Consider the following 14,446-nt stretch of genomic DNA (forward strand, 5'->3'; position numbering starts at 1 on the left):
AAAAGAGCTGCTCTCCTCCTCCTCGCGCTTCATCTGCCACGCACACGAGGCCGTGTCCGCCGCGGCCACGCACACGCGCGGAGCCGCAACCCGCGGGGTGACGGCAGAGCCCGCTCCGGACGGGGCCAGCCCGAGGGCGGCCGCTTCCCCGCTGCAGCCCCCCGCCACCGCCAGCCCTTGTGCCCCCTCGGCTCCGGCTTTCCCCGCTGCAGCGAGGACCGGCAGAACTTTCCATCGCCTTTTAGCGGCCGCCCCGACTATTTCCTTGGCTTGCCTCCCCTCCCAGCCCCCCAGCTCGCCCGTGCCCACTCGCGTTTGCCGGCGGCGGCCGTGTCCGTGGCTTTTCCCCGCGGCAGCCTCAGCTGCTTTCCCCGCACGCCGGACCAAAGCTGCTTTCCAGCAAAAAGCAGCCGCTTTGGTGCAAACGTGCGGGGAAGCGGGACGGCTGGGGGAGCGTAGGTGGGGTGCACCCTCCAGGTAAGCCAGGTCCCCTCGCTTCCCCCCTCCCCCCAAAGACCCTGGGCTGGGAGATTAACGCTGCAACGAAAGACCCTTTGGGAAGGAGCGGGGTGAAGGGCGGCTGGCAGAGGGTCCTCCCAGGTGATCCAACGTCGGAGCGGTCCCGCAGCAGCCTTGCGAGCCGGGCGCTGGCATAAAGGTGGCAAGACCTCATTATCATACAGCTGAGGGTTTATCTCTCCCCCCCACCACCACCCCTCCGGCCTCCCATCCATTTAACAAGCTGAAATAAAAAGCCACATGAAAGGCCTTCTCTGTGCTTGCCTTTAATGAGGGACACGCGACCCAACAATAAGCGTTCGCTGCAATCAGGCCAAGGGCTTTGCTGGCACACGCCAGACCCCGGCCCGACACCCGCCTCCAACCCCCTCCCCCCCACACCGCCCGCCCTCCCCATCCCGAGGCTCCCCCTTTCTCGTGTATTTGGGGGCCGGAGCAGCACTAGGGAAAGCCAAGCTGCCTCCCCGCCGCCCGTTCGGCAGCGACTTCGGACGGGCCACCTCTCGCCGCCACTCTCCCCATCCCTCTTGCCCCCATCCCCGGTGGGTCCCGGGAGCACCGCCGGGCCGGGCACCCCCCGGGAGCGAGCGGCTGCGCCCCGGGGAGGGCGGCGGGGCCGTCCCGGGTGCCCGGCTACCGGACAAACACCCGTTTACTTTTACTTTCGCCCCGCGACCAGCCCTCGGTGGGCAGGACAGCCCGGGAAGCAGCCGGGGAAGCAGGAGAAGGGTGAAAACAAGGAACCAACCACACTAAAAATCGCCGTCTTTAAACATTTCATCCCCTATTGTTCGGCCGCTGCGGAGCGGCGTCTGATTTTGGAGGGAACTCTCCCCGTTGCGAGCGCCGTAAATATCCCAACAGATGCTGGGCTCGCCGGTAATCAGCTCTGCTGCTCGGCGGCGGCAGCAGCAGGGTATTAATGCTGGATATCAGGGCTCTCCACAACATTTGGCTCCTTTTTTTTTTCCTCTCTCTCTCTTTTTTTTTTTCCCCTCCCTCCTCCAGAAAGATGGAAAAGGGGAGGGATTCGCCCGTGAGTCTGACTGACAGTTTACATAATGAGCCGATGAGGATGCGAGGCAAGTATATAAACAGCTCGAAGGGAAGCAAGTTTCCCATTTAGTGAGCGCGGGGAGCACCGGTTGAAGGAGGAGCGGTTGGTTCCACGGCAAACACTCCCCTCCGCCTCTCCCACCAAAGCCACCCGGCTCTGGAGTTTATAAAGGGCGACGACAGCGATCAGAGGTCGGCGGTTGGCTGCAGGATTAATTCCCAGAAGGAGACGGATCCGCACCTGGATTTTTACCTTCCCGTTTCTGCTGGTGCTTCTCGGGGGAATATTTGGAAGGGCAGGTTGCTCCAAGGAGAATCGTCTCTCTCTTGTCTCCCTCGACCGAGACGTGCTTGCTTATTTGAGGAATACAGGAGGAAAACTAAACCCGCTCAGATCTGGGAGCTCGAATAACACAAGGATGACAGCCTTGCGCATCTTTGGCTTGACGTTTCTGTTAACGATATTGCAGCAGGTAATCGCACATGGCAAACTAAATAAATGATGGTAATAATTAACATTAACCCCCCCCCCCCAAAAAAAAACAAAGGTAAAGCGGGTGACGGAAGCAAGCCGGGGTAAGGTCTGATTTGGCTATTTTGTGTGTCTCCCCTTTGTGCAGAGGGTGTCCGGCTCTGGCGTCTTCCAGCTGGAGCTGCACGAATTCGTGAACAGCCACGGGTTCCTGGCCAGCGGGCAGCCCTGCTCCCCCCACTGCAGGACCTTCTTTCGCGTCTGTTTGAAGCATTTTCAGGCAGTGGTCTCCCCGGGCTCCTGCACTTTCGGCAGCATCATCACCCCGGTTCTGGGAATAAACTCCTTCAGCGTCAAGGATACGGAGAGATTTGACAGCCCCATTAAACTGCCCTTTAACTTCACGTGGCCGGTGAGATTTCCACTTGCAAGCCCGGTTAGCGATGGTGGGGCAGGAGGGCGGCAAGGGAAAGGCGTCCGGCGGCAGCGGGCTCCCCAGCTGCAGAGTAAACAAACTACTTGCGCCTTTAGACTTACTTCCAGAACTTCCTTTAAAGGGGGAAAAAAAGGGGGGGAGGGGGAAGTGAAAAAAAGGGAAAAGCAAAAAAATAGCGGGGGAAAAAAAAAGTCGAGGCAAAAGAGCATCCAGCCCAGAAACACTTGGGATAACGAATGTTATTAAGAGGAATAAAAGCAAACGGGGCGGCGGGAGGGGGGCACCGGCGGTCTGCTGGAGGGACAGAGGGAAGCGCATAGCCGCGGGGCAGAGTGCCGGGGCGGGTGCCGAGGGGTGCGGTGGGGTGCCGGGAAGCTGATCTGAAGCTGCTTTCTCCTCTCCCCTCCTCCTCCTCCCTCCTCCTCGCCCCTCGTCCCCTTTTTTCCCTACAGGGAACCTTCTCGCTGATCATCGAGGCCTGGCACGCGCCTGCCAACTACCTGCCCGAAGGTGATTACTGCCGCCCGCCGCCGACAGGGGGCGCCCTCCATCCCATCCCATCCCATCCCCATTCCCATCCCCATCCTCCCATCCCACCTCCCGATCCCATTCCCATCCCATCCTCTCCCATCCTCATCCCACCTCATTCCCATCCTCCCTAGTCCCATCCCATCGCCATCCCCTCCCATTCCCTCATCTCATCCCCATCCCATTCCCACCTCCCGATCCCATCCTCCCCATCCCACCCCCTTCGCCCCCCCGATCCCCTCCTCACCCCATCCCATCCCACTTCCCCACCCCCTCCATCCCAAAGCGGTTAACAGCCACCCCGGCTCAGCTGTTTATACTATAACTCCCACCGTCAGGAGCCGATTCAAACCCCCCGCCCCCCCCCCCGATACCCATCAGGGGCCGCTTTGATTCTGCCCCGGCCTAATCTCCAACACAATTGCGTTTCCTCCGGTTTATTTTTGGCGTGGGAACGCGAGGCGGGCTGTGGTGAGAAAGCCGGGAGGCTGCCAGCGAGCCCCGGCCGCCTTTTCCTGTATTTTACACCTTGCTCGAATTCCGCCCTTTGGAAAGGAATAATGGCTTTGGGATGTTTTTCTCAGCCGAGAGGAAAAGGATATTTCACGGCAGCCCTCGCTTTCAAAGGCCCCTTCCACCGAGCCCCCCTCGGCCAGCCCTGTGCACGGGGCATTTACCCTCACACACACACACACACACACACATAGGCGAGCAGGGGGGGACCCTCCTCCAGCTGCATGGGTGGGTTTGGTGGCTGCTGACTCAGGGGGCCCGTTGTCCCGTTTAGGCTCCCGCCTGCCCTCCGAGGACTGGCTCATCAGCCAGATGTCGATCCAGCGGTCGCTGTCGGTGGGCGAGGACTGGTCGCAGGACGTGCAGAGCGGCCCCCTGACCCAGCTGCGCTACTCCTACCGCGTGGTCTGCAGCGAGAACTACTACGGAGAGAGCTGCTCGCGCCTCTGCAAGCCCCGCGACGATCGCTTCGGGCACTACGTCTGCGAGGCGGATGGCAGCGTGGCCTGTCTGCCCGGCTGGACCGGCGAGTACTGCACCGTGCGTAAGTGCCTCAGCGCCTTCAGGAGCATCAGCACCTGCTCTGGCTTCCCCAAGCCCCGACTGTGCTACTGGGCGTTAGCGTGGGATAGGGATGACGCCCAAGAGGCCTTTGAGGAAACGCTGCTCCCCCAGGGCATCGGGGAGCTTGTTCAATGAAAGGACACGGGATTCAAAAACATGTTCCCTTGTGCAGTTCCTCCAGCTGGCCTGACCCTGGTTATTAGTGGTCAGTGAAAGGACAAGGCGTGATGGACATGAGCTGGAACACAAGAAGTTCCACTTAAACACGAGGAGAAACTTGTTTGGTGCTGAGGTGAGGGAGCCCTGGCCCAGGCTGCCCAGGGAGGGTGTGGAGGCTCCTGCTCTGGAGGTTCCCAAACCCACCTGGACACGTTCCTGTGTGACCTGCTGGAGGGGAACCTGCTTTAGCAGGGGCTTGGGCTGGATGAGCTCTGGAGCTCCCTTCCAGCCCCCACCACTCTGTGATTCCCAACCAGTCCTTACGACACAGTGGTTCCAACAGTGCTGTAACAAAGCATTGTGCAGGGTTACCCGGTAGGCACTTGGGGTCATGTTTTCATGCTGACCTCTCCACTCCTTGCTGGGAGAAAGAAAGTTGCATGCTGAGGACTTTGCCCCCTTTGGCTGCAGCTACCAATGCTGTGCTTCACCTCCACCAGTGCTCACAGCAACGAGCCAGCAGCTCAAAAAGATCTCAGCTGATATTTCCAAGTCAGCGATACCTATTCCAAAACACCAGCAGCATGCCCACACAAATGCTCCTGTTGCCAGAGGAGGTGAGACAGGTGTGGTGGTGAGGCAGTGGGAATCTTTACTGTGAGCTTGGAGTACTGCTGGGGTTTTGCAAGTCTCTCGTTAGCACAAGACGGCGCTGCCTCCTCTTGCCCCTTTTCTAGCAAGAATCACCAGAGTTCATGTTTGTTGTATAAACAGAAAAACTAAAGGACAACCTATCAAGTGCTGGCTCTCCTTGTGCATTTCCTCCTGCTCCAGAACTCCTTGTACCTAGAGGTTTTTAAACCCAAGCTTTATAAAGGGTATACTCTAGTGCCATGTGTATTTACCTAAACAGTTCTTTATGTTCTCTTTACAGCCATCTGTCTGGCTGGGTGTACCGAACAGAACGGATACTGCAACAAGCCCGGAGAGTGCATGTGAGTAGACAGCAACTGCAACCTGAACTTCAGTTCAAACATCACCTTGTAAGAAAAAAATTCAGCCTCTTAATGGGGTTTTTTTTGGGGGGCTTTTCTTTCAGCTGCCGTCCTGGCTGGCAAGGCCGCTACTGCGACGAGTGCATCCCCCACATCGGCTGTCGCCACGGGACGTGTAAAACACAGTGGCAGTGCATATGTGATGAAGGATGGGGTGGCCTCTTCTGTGATCAAGGTTAGTTCTGGAGGTTGTGCTTATGGGTGGCTAGGGCTGCGTGCTCCTCGCTTCTGCACCGAGGAATCTCAGCCACTGCATCTAGAATTTAGCTACTGCAAGGTGCACGGGCATCACTTTGTGCCACCACTTAGTGCCTTGGATACCAAGTCTTGGTTGAAGCTTCATTTGAAAACATCCAACCCCTACCATTCCATGGAAGCTTTTTCATAGCTGCAGTTTTTCCCTCCCAAAGAAGGGGTTTTTCTCTTGGGGCAAAAAAAACCCAACCCAACAACCTGGATGAGTGTTGAACAAGGCAAGTTTTCTGCCTGCTCAAACTGAGTTTGACTCAGTCCCTTGTACAGTTATAACAATTTACTAAACAAACAGTTTCCAGCAGCAGTAAACACCATCATTTGGGTCTTCCTTATTTTGCATACAAGGAAGTTAACTCATGTGATAAGTCTGGAGCATGAGAGAAAAAATCATCTAAGCAAGAATGAAAAGTACAGGTTCCATTTTAAGGTACACCAGACCACTTCCACCTATTCAACCCACTGAATCACTGAACTGTAGCCAGCTGAGCAAGTCATGTCCTCAAGGCCATATATGCACTGCTGGCACTGAGACCATGAAGTGCTCAAGGCAAGCTAAGTGTTTTCGAGACAGTTATGGGATTAAGATGGTGAAGGCTGAATTAAGCAGGAAAAGTAGAGTTCCAGATCTAGTTATTATCTTTTTTTTCTGCTTGTAGTTATCTATTAACCAGTTGTATTCCAATCACTCTATGGTATTTATAGGGACAATAAAGATTTTCTGCTTATGTGCTATGAACTTGTGTGCTTAACCTCTGACTCAAATCTAAAGAGGGGGGAGGGAAAGGGGGCTGCCAAGCTTGGCTAAACCATTTAGGCAGTTTAAACTACCAACATTCATCGGGAGAGAGCCTGGTAAATAAACAAGGAAAGATTGCTAGTGTTTGTTTAAATCTCCAAGCCAAAACATCTTTGCTTCCTCCCCCTCCTGCCTCCCCAGAAGGTGCCTCCAAGCAGGCCATTTCAAGACAGGGCTCGCTGTTGTAGCCTGTGACATCTAGTGCCGTGTCTCTAGGACGATGAACGCTTACTGAGTCCGTTTTTCAGCTTGGCATCTAAACCCCATTGCAGCCAATGGGTTTGTGCACACACAGAAGGGGGGAGAGGGTACCAAAGCACTATGATTTTGGCCAAGTCTCTAAGGAAATACCTACAATCAATGATAAACTGAAACATCTTACTGCCGATAGCCCAGATAACCAACTCCAGTGTTGGGTTTTGTACAAAAAGAGGCCTTCCCCAGCTGCCAAAGATGGAGGGGTTTGGTTTTTGTGGTGGGTTTGGTTTTTTTTTCTAACCTGTGGTTAATCTTTGCAGATCTGAACTACTGCACTCACCACAGGCCGTGCAAAAACGGAGCTACTTGCATGAACACAGGCCAGGGCAGCTACACATGCTCCTGCAAACCCGGCTTCACCGGCGTCGACTGCGAGCACGAGATCAGCGAGTGCGACAGCAATCCCTGCAGGAACGGCGGGAGCTGCACGGTAAGGGAGTTTGAAGTGGAAAACCTTTGCTGTGTTGTGAAGCAAGCAAAGCCCAGGATACCTTTTCAGCAATGGTTCTGTAACAAACACACAATGGGAATTTGATAGGACGCAGGTTCATTACCGACGCTCGCAACTACCGTACTGAGCCCTGCCCCAGAGGTGTCAGGGGAGGAAGTCTGGCACAGGAGGAGATGTATCATCTAGATTAGAACCAGTCAACTGATCCTTGGGTTTCTGTGGCAGCCATTATGAGAGCTTGGCAAGATCCAAGGGTTGGGTGAGGGAGGAGATCTGTGAAAAATAAGCTTCCCAAACCAAGAACATCCCAAGTTCATATAGAAGCATATAACCCAAATGCACAGTTTGTATTTTAATAGCAAATAACAGGGGAGAAAAGCCTTCTGCTTTCCCCTGTGGGAGTGTAGTGTCAGAGAATGAGGGCAACCAGCTGAAAAGCTTTCTGTGAAACAGTCCTGCATGTTTAGTTTCCTGCAGTCTAGTGTTTCAGTGCTGTTTCGGACCCAGTCAATGATTGGTTCTATCTGTCGGTAAAGACTAGATATCAAATGCAATCTGATGCATGTCTAGATGAAAGCTAATGGCACAAGCTCCCTTCTCCCAAGGCCTTGGACATGCAAGAAGAAACAGTTTTTGCTGGCCTCTAAGTGGCTGGGCTTACCCACAGCAAAGCAACATAAGCCCTTGTCAAGCAAAAACAAGGGGCGCTCGCGGTGAGGATAAATGGCCCCATCACAGCTGTGTAGGTCAACAACGTGCCATTCTGCTCTGGGAGGACATCTCAGGGATCTGTTAGACACTAGTGGTGTTAGTAATGTTTATGTCTAGCTGTAGGCTCCCTGCAGCTCATGTGGCTGCATCCTCCACGCAGCGCTGAGCCGACTCGCAGCTCCCTCCCTCGCAGCCCAGCCTGCAGTTCTTTACTCTCCAAACCTCCCTTTTGCCAGCGTCAGGAGAAGGGACGGAGCGGTGCTCGCTGCAGTAAGCAGCCATCATTTGGTGCCATCAAATAACAGCAGCCTGAACATTGTGTTGTGTGTTTGGCAGGATATGGAGAACGGTTACCACTGCCTGTGCCCCCCCGGCTACTACGGCACTCACTGCGAGCACAGCGCCTTGACGTGCGTCGACTCGCCGTGCTTTAACGGGGGCACGTGCCTGGAGAAGGAGCAAGGAGCCAGCTACACCTGCGTCTGCCCTTTCGGCTTCACGGGCTCAAACTGTGAAAAGAAAGTAGACAGGTGCACAAGCAACCCCTGTGCCAATGGTGAGTGTCGTTGGCATCAGAACCATCTCGCCGCCCCCGAACGCGGTGTGCTTTTCAGTGCAGAAGTGATGGAAATCCAATCTGACCTCTACTCTCCCTCCAACCCATTAGTCCCCCCCCCCCAGCTGTATTTCCACATCTGCCCTTGTATTTTAGTCTCTTGCTGGGCAGGGGTGGGTGGTTTCCACTGGCATTCTGTATGCAGCAAAAGGATGAACGGGGGTTACCCCTGTGATGGGGAGAGGGCAGAATTAAGTAAATTGAATGATTAGGTATTTGGGAGGGGATAGAATCACAGAATGTGAAGGGTTGGAAGGGACCTCGAAAGATCACCCAGTGCAACCCCCCTGCCAGAGCAGGGCCACCTAGAGTAGGGCACGCAGGAACCCATCCAGGTGGGTTTGGAATGTCCCCAGAGAAGGAGACTCCACAACCCACCTGGGCAGCCCCTGCCAGTGCTCCCTCACCTCCTTCACCATTCAATTAGGGAAACTCGAAGGGACATTTAAATGAGCATTTGTATTGTTAAAACAACCTCTCTCTCCTTGAGATAGTGTAAAATCCAGGGAGAGGCTCAGCCTTCTGAGAGCACTGCAGGCTCACTTATTGTCCTTTGTGTGTGTGTTTTTTCCCCCCCTCACCCTCCCCTCAGATGGCAGCTGCTTCTACCTTGGTCAGATTCGTGTGTGTCGTTGTCGGGCCGGTTTCTCTGGTCAGAAATGTGAGATAAACATCAACGATTGTGCCCGAAACCCATGTTCCAACGGGGGAACCTGCCACGACCTGATCAACGATTACACCTGCACGTGCTTGCCGGGCTACAGCGGCAGGAACTGTGACATCAAAACCAGAGACGAGTGCGCTTCTGGGCCGTGCGAGAACGGAGGCACGTGCTACAGCGGGCTTTATAGCGCCAGCTTTGTGTGCTACTGCCCTTCTGGCTTCATGGGCAACCGTTGCGAACTGCCAGTTTATTCAGTGCCCGTCACGCTTCCTCCTAAACCCGTCCCCTGGATTGCAATATCCATGGGGGTGGGGCTGGTGGCTTTGCTCATCCTGTTCTGCATGATAGCGATGGTCATCAGGCAGATGAGGATGCACCCAGAGCAGGATTTGGAGACAATGAACAACCTGTCTGACTTCCAGAAGGACAATCTCATCCCAGCTTCCCAGCTCAAAAACACCAATAAAAATAAAGACCTGGAAGTGGACTGTGGGCTGGAGAAGTCAAACTACAAACCCAAGAACCATAAACTGGACTACAATCTGGTGAAAGACCTGACAAGTAGAGGCACGCAGGAAGAGAAATACTACAAAAGTGAAAAGTGTTTAGGAGAAAAGTCTCCCCTCAGACTACACAGGTGAGAATGCAATCTTCCTTCTAGTCTTTCCTAAGGCCCTTCGTCTTCACCTCAGTCTAGATGCAGATGAGAAAATTCTGGGGGGGTGGGGGGGTGGAAAACATCAACCTTGAGCTGATGATATGCAAAGTAAATTAGAACAAAGCCAGGACTCTTCATCCTGGAGTACAGGCAAGTGGTATCGCTGGCCCAGTCAATGGAATGGTTTGTGCAGCCTGCTGCTAGTATGGGTGCTGTGAAGGGGAAAGGGTGGTGGCCAGGCTGGTACTGACAGTAAGAAGTGTCTTTCCTTCCTCGGGACATAGTTAAGGCACATAGTGATTAGAAATAAGCATTTTGATTATTAAGAGGGGAAAAAAATATCTGCTCACTGAGAAGAATGAGGGAGTGAAAAAGCCCACTAAACCACTGTTGTTTTCAAAAAGAAAAGGGCAGCTACTCAGTGTCCCAGTGCTCTTCTGATACCTGCACTGAAAGCCTTGTCTGGGAGCTGCTTGTGGCTGAGCAAGCTGTTAGGTTGAAAATAGCAGGAGCATAGGAAGACAGCAGCTATTCCTTCCTTCTGCCTCTCTAGTATCACGTCCTGCCATCACACAGAACACGTGAAACTTCATCCTCCGCTCTTCCCTCCCACACCTTCACGGCTATCTCATTCCACTCTATATTCATGGTAGATTTGGGTTTGTTAGGAACCAACTCATGTTCTTTTCTCTCTTCCCTGCCTCAGTGAAAAGCCAGAATGTAGGATATCAGCGATATGCTCTCCGAGGGATTCAATGTACCAGTCTGTCTTTGTGATAACAGAAGAAAGGAATGAGTGCATCATAGCCACGGAGGTGAGTGAGCACACAGGTGGGCTGGTGTAAATTTGCAAAGCAAAAGGGGTAAATTATCCTCTAGAATTGCATCTGAGAAGGTTAACTCTGCTTCCAGGGATCCCCGTGCCTCCCAGCATTCACCTCTCCTCTTCTGTGGCCCACACAGAACACATAGTGGGGCAAATGAAGAAATTAGCAGCTCTGACTTGATTAAACCAGAGCTTTTGAGCTTAGGTAAGGCAGCAGGAAGGAGATGAAGGCGCAGAACAGCAGCCCATAAAAATTCAGCACATTGCAGGATTATTTCCTCTTACATAGGTAGTCAGCAAAAAGTGGAACCAGTCATCACTCAGAGGCCCACTGCTGTAAAGCCATTTTTCCCACGACTACAATGGATAATCTGTGGAAAAAGGCAAAGCTACAGGTTTCCAGCAGGAGATGGAAGGTAGCTGAGTGTGTTAATGGATAGGCATAGAAGCCATTTAGGAAGTCTGTCATAAGGTAGTTTCAACCTCTCGGCCTTTAATCTCCAGCTATATATTTCCTGACAGAAGTCAGCCCTGTTCTTGATAAACACATCTAGATTTTGCTGTTTATATTGAAAAGTCAGAGGATAAATACACACACACACAAAAAGAAAGGCTCGAAAAGAAAAGCAGCTAGTGAGAAACCAACCAGTTCCTGAAGAGTCCCTGACCTTTTGGGAAGAGGCTCAATGGGAGTGGAAGGCAGTTTGAGATGAACCAAGCCCGGCTTCCTTCAGTGCAGCCACCTTTAGGGCTTAGCTGCAGACCCTCCTCCCAGGGAGGAGAGGCTTGCTGTGCCATACAGCAGTGATCTGTGAAGTCAGATCTGCAGGATCCTGTCTCCCTTGCCAGGGTGGATATCAGATTGCCTCTCGAAGGCAAGCTGGAACACAAGTCAACCAGCAACACTAAAAGCTGAAGACTAAGCAAAAGGATTTCCAAAGATCCAAGTGACAGCTGGACACCTCATTCCCATCAACTCACCTCAATACCATATCTTCCTTTGAAGATCCTGCTGACCAAAGCTAGGCTCCCAGATTTACATCAGGCATCTCCAAAAGTGGTTTTTATCTCCAGAATGACAGCTCCTGAAACTCCTTTCCACATCATTCGGGCTTAATGCTTCTGAACACAAGCTATTTAGCTACACCACATGCTTTTTACAGAGACCCAGTGTTAAGCACTCAGGATTGTAAGCGTTCTTCCCCTCAGGTAGAGAGGCCACTCATCACACAGATGACTCTTTTTTTTGGTGGTGATTCTGTCTCTGGACTCTGAGAAGACCATTAAACGCTGATAGTTAAGCTGCAGAATAGTCTGCCTTAAATTGCTTCGGTCTGACACGCTTGAAGTCGAGTTCATTAGTTCTGCAGCACTCTGCATGCTGTTCTTCCTCCTCATTCCTTGTATTATTCTATATCCTGACAGGTATAAGACTGAAGATCAGCTCATTTGCACCTCAGATTTGGTCACGCCAGTAGACGGATGTTCCTGCTGCATTGTTTACAATTCAGAACTGGATTGGACTGTTTTTCATTACATGCAACTTGCTGCTCTCAGGCGGAGGATGGAGCTGGGTGAACTGGACAGACTGTGAATTTACTGAAAGATGCAATACACCTTTTTTTTAATTATTATTATTATTATTCTTTTTTGCCCTTACCGAAGTTTGATACCAGAAACCTTATTCTCTATAGGAGAGGGGAGGCAGAGGGAAGAGAGAGAGGGGTTCAAAAAAGTTGTCATTGAAATGTTGTCGTTTAAAAGATAACTCAAACCAGTTCCTCACCGACAGACCCCTGGCTTCCCAGAACTCTGGTTACAGGAGGTGCTGGTAGCTGAGGAGGCACTTAACAGTCACAGATGTTGCCATGGAAGGTGTGAAGACAGACACATTGCTTTGCAGATAATGGATACAGCCTAAACGAGGTCTCCAATTTCTTCCTCTTTTTGTTTTGTTTTTTTTTTTTTTCCCCCCTGGGTTTAAAAGTGCCTAAAACATGTCAAGAGAATCTAACAAGCCCAAACAGAGACTCGACTGCTGTTGCTGCAGTTACCCAAACGGTATTGGGCAGGGGTGGTCGACACTTGCTGCCACACATCTATTTGAGTCTCCTCTCTCCTGCTGGAGACTGTGTCAGGGGCGAGAGGAGGAAGGAAAGAGGAATACCCAGGTTGCATTGTCACCTCATTTGATGATGCTTTGGAGGACTGGTTGACCCAAGCCACAGGGTCATGGGACAGGATTTGGGGTGTTGGGTTTTGTCTTTGTGGATTTAAACATTTGAGAAGGAAAAGTTGTGGTGAGGGATGTGTGCTGCCTCTTCCCCATTAATGAGGAGGAGGCATGATCCCAGCTCTATTTAAAGCCTTACAAATGCGTTTAAAATCAATCAGCTCCTAGAACCTTTATGTGCTGAGCTGTCTCAGCTGTTTTCATGCCCTTTGCACTACCAGTGATTGTGAATAGACATTGCTTTTCCATTCTCCTTCCTCATTCTCTTCCCTGCTCCCTGCCTTATTTTGACACAAATTTGGGGGTTTATGTTGTGTTTCTGAATTAGGTGCCACCTTGTACTGCAAATAGTCTCAAAATTACAGCTGTTACTTTCTGAAGGAGAAGAAGCAGTGTGCCCCACACACACACACCATTCCACATCCCCATTTCTCCATCTGGTTGCAAAACTCCCAATTCCTGTCCTTCATCCCTGGTCCAAATACCCAAGAGCAAAGCACCTATCAGGATTAAAGTTAGAAGGTTCTAGGCTTGTGCTGTTTCTTTCCTAGCCCCCCACACTGCACAGAAAAGGGGAATCCTTCCCCTGGAAGCCAGAGCTGTGCAGAAGCTCTGCTCTTATATATATATATATTCACAGCAATAATACCAGACAGCCCAGTGGAAAGTGCTGTGACACGAATGAGACCGTGGGGTGGAGCAGACAGAGGAGGGAGGAAACAAGATCTCTTTGAAGAACCCTGGACCATGCTATCTCTCAGACACTGATATCCCTGCCCTTGTAAATCCTCTCGTTGGATTAGCCCATCTACTGCCTTGAACTGTGCAGACAAGCCTCCTTTGTAATGTCCACCACTGCCCCTCTGCTCCGACCACATCGGACCATTTTGAAGATGACCTTCAGAAATCAATAATATGGGTTTTGGTTTGTCTGTTTGTAGTTTCTTTTGAAGACTAGTGTTTCAGTAATTTAAAAGAGAAAAAGAAAAACCACAAAAAGAAAATCAGAAGCACTGAACTTTCTACGTTTTATAACATTATTTTGTATATAATGTATATTTATAATCAAAACAGAAGTGTAAATATGTTTATTACTGGTCATGTAATGTTTTTAATGTGATGACAAAGTTTGAAGTTTATTTTTTTTTGTCAAGCAATGAAAATACTTTCCTGCTACTACGATGCTTAGTGTGGTTTGTCCTTTTCCCACTTCAGGTCGCATGATTCGGTGACAGCCAAGGTTAGCTGGAGCCCCAGAAGTAACCTTGTCTGCCTGCTCCCTGCAGTCAGCCCCAACACTTTCATTTCGTGCCCACAACTGCTGTCAGCTGCCTTTTATGAAAAGTTGATAGCATGAACTGATGGCAACAAAGTTGTTTGGTTGAGTGGCATTCATCTGACAGAAAAGTTATACCTATATTCTGTCCAGTTCTGTTCCAGAAGGACAGGGAGCTGCTGGAGAGAGTTCAGTGCAGGGCCACAAAAGATGATGAAGGGAGTGGAGCATCTCCCTTCTGATGAAAGAGCTGGGGCTCTTTAGCTTGCAGAAGACAAGACTGAGGGATGATCTTATTAATATTTACAAATACACAAAGGGCAGGTGTCAGGAGGTTGGAGCCAGGCTGTTCTCAGTGATGGCTAATGATAGGACAGGGGGCAGTGGGTACAAGCTGGAA

General features: G+C 51.4%; 1 protein-coding gene across 1 annotated transcript; it reads left to right on the forward strand.

The window, feature by feature from the left end:
- Positions 1–1,630: 1,630 nt before the first annotated feature.
- DLL4 (delta like canonical Notch ligand 4) lies at positions 1,631–13,889 on the forward strand. The gene is made up of 11 exons (XM_061997902.1): positions 1,631–2,048; positions 2,196–2,459; positions 2,936–2,993; positions 3,799–4,068; positions 5,182–5,242; positions 5,347–5,477; positions 6,872–7,041; positions 8,110–8,329; positions 8,982–9,690; positions 10,418–10,526; positions 11,963–13,889. The coding sequence occupies exons 1-11, from the start codon at positions 1,995–1,997 to the stop codon at positions 11,966–11,968; spliced, it is 2,052 nt and encodes a 683-aa protein (XP_061853886.1). The 5' UTR covers positions 1,631–1,994; the 3' UTR covers positions 11,969–13,889.
- The last annotated feature ends 557 nt before the right edge of the window (positions 13,890–14,446 follow it).

This window comes from Colius striatus, chromosome 6, assembly GCF_028858725.1.
Source record: "Colius striatus isolate bColStr4 chromosome 6, bColStr4.1.hap1, whole genome shotgun sequence".
NCBI lineage: Eukaryota > Metazoa > Chordata > Aves > Coliiformes > Coliidae > Colius > Colius striatus.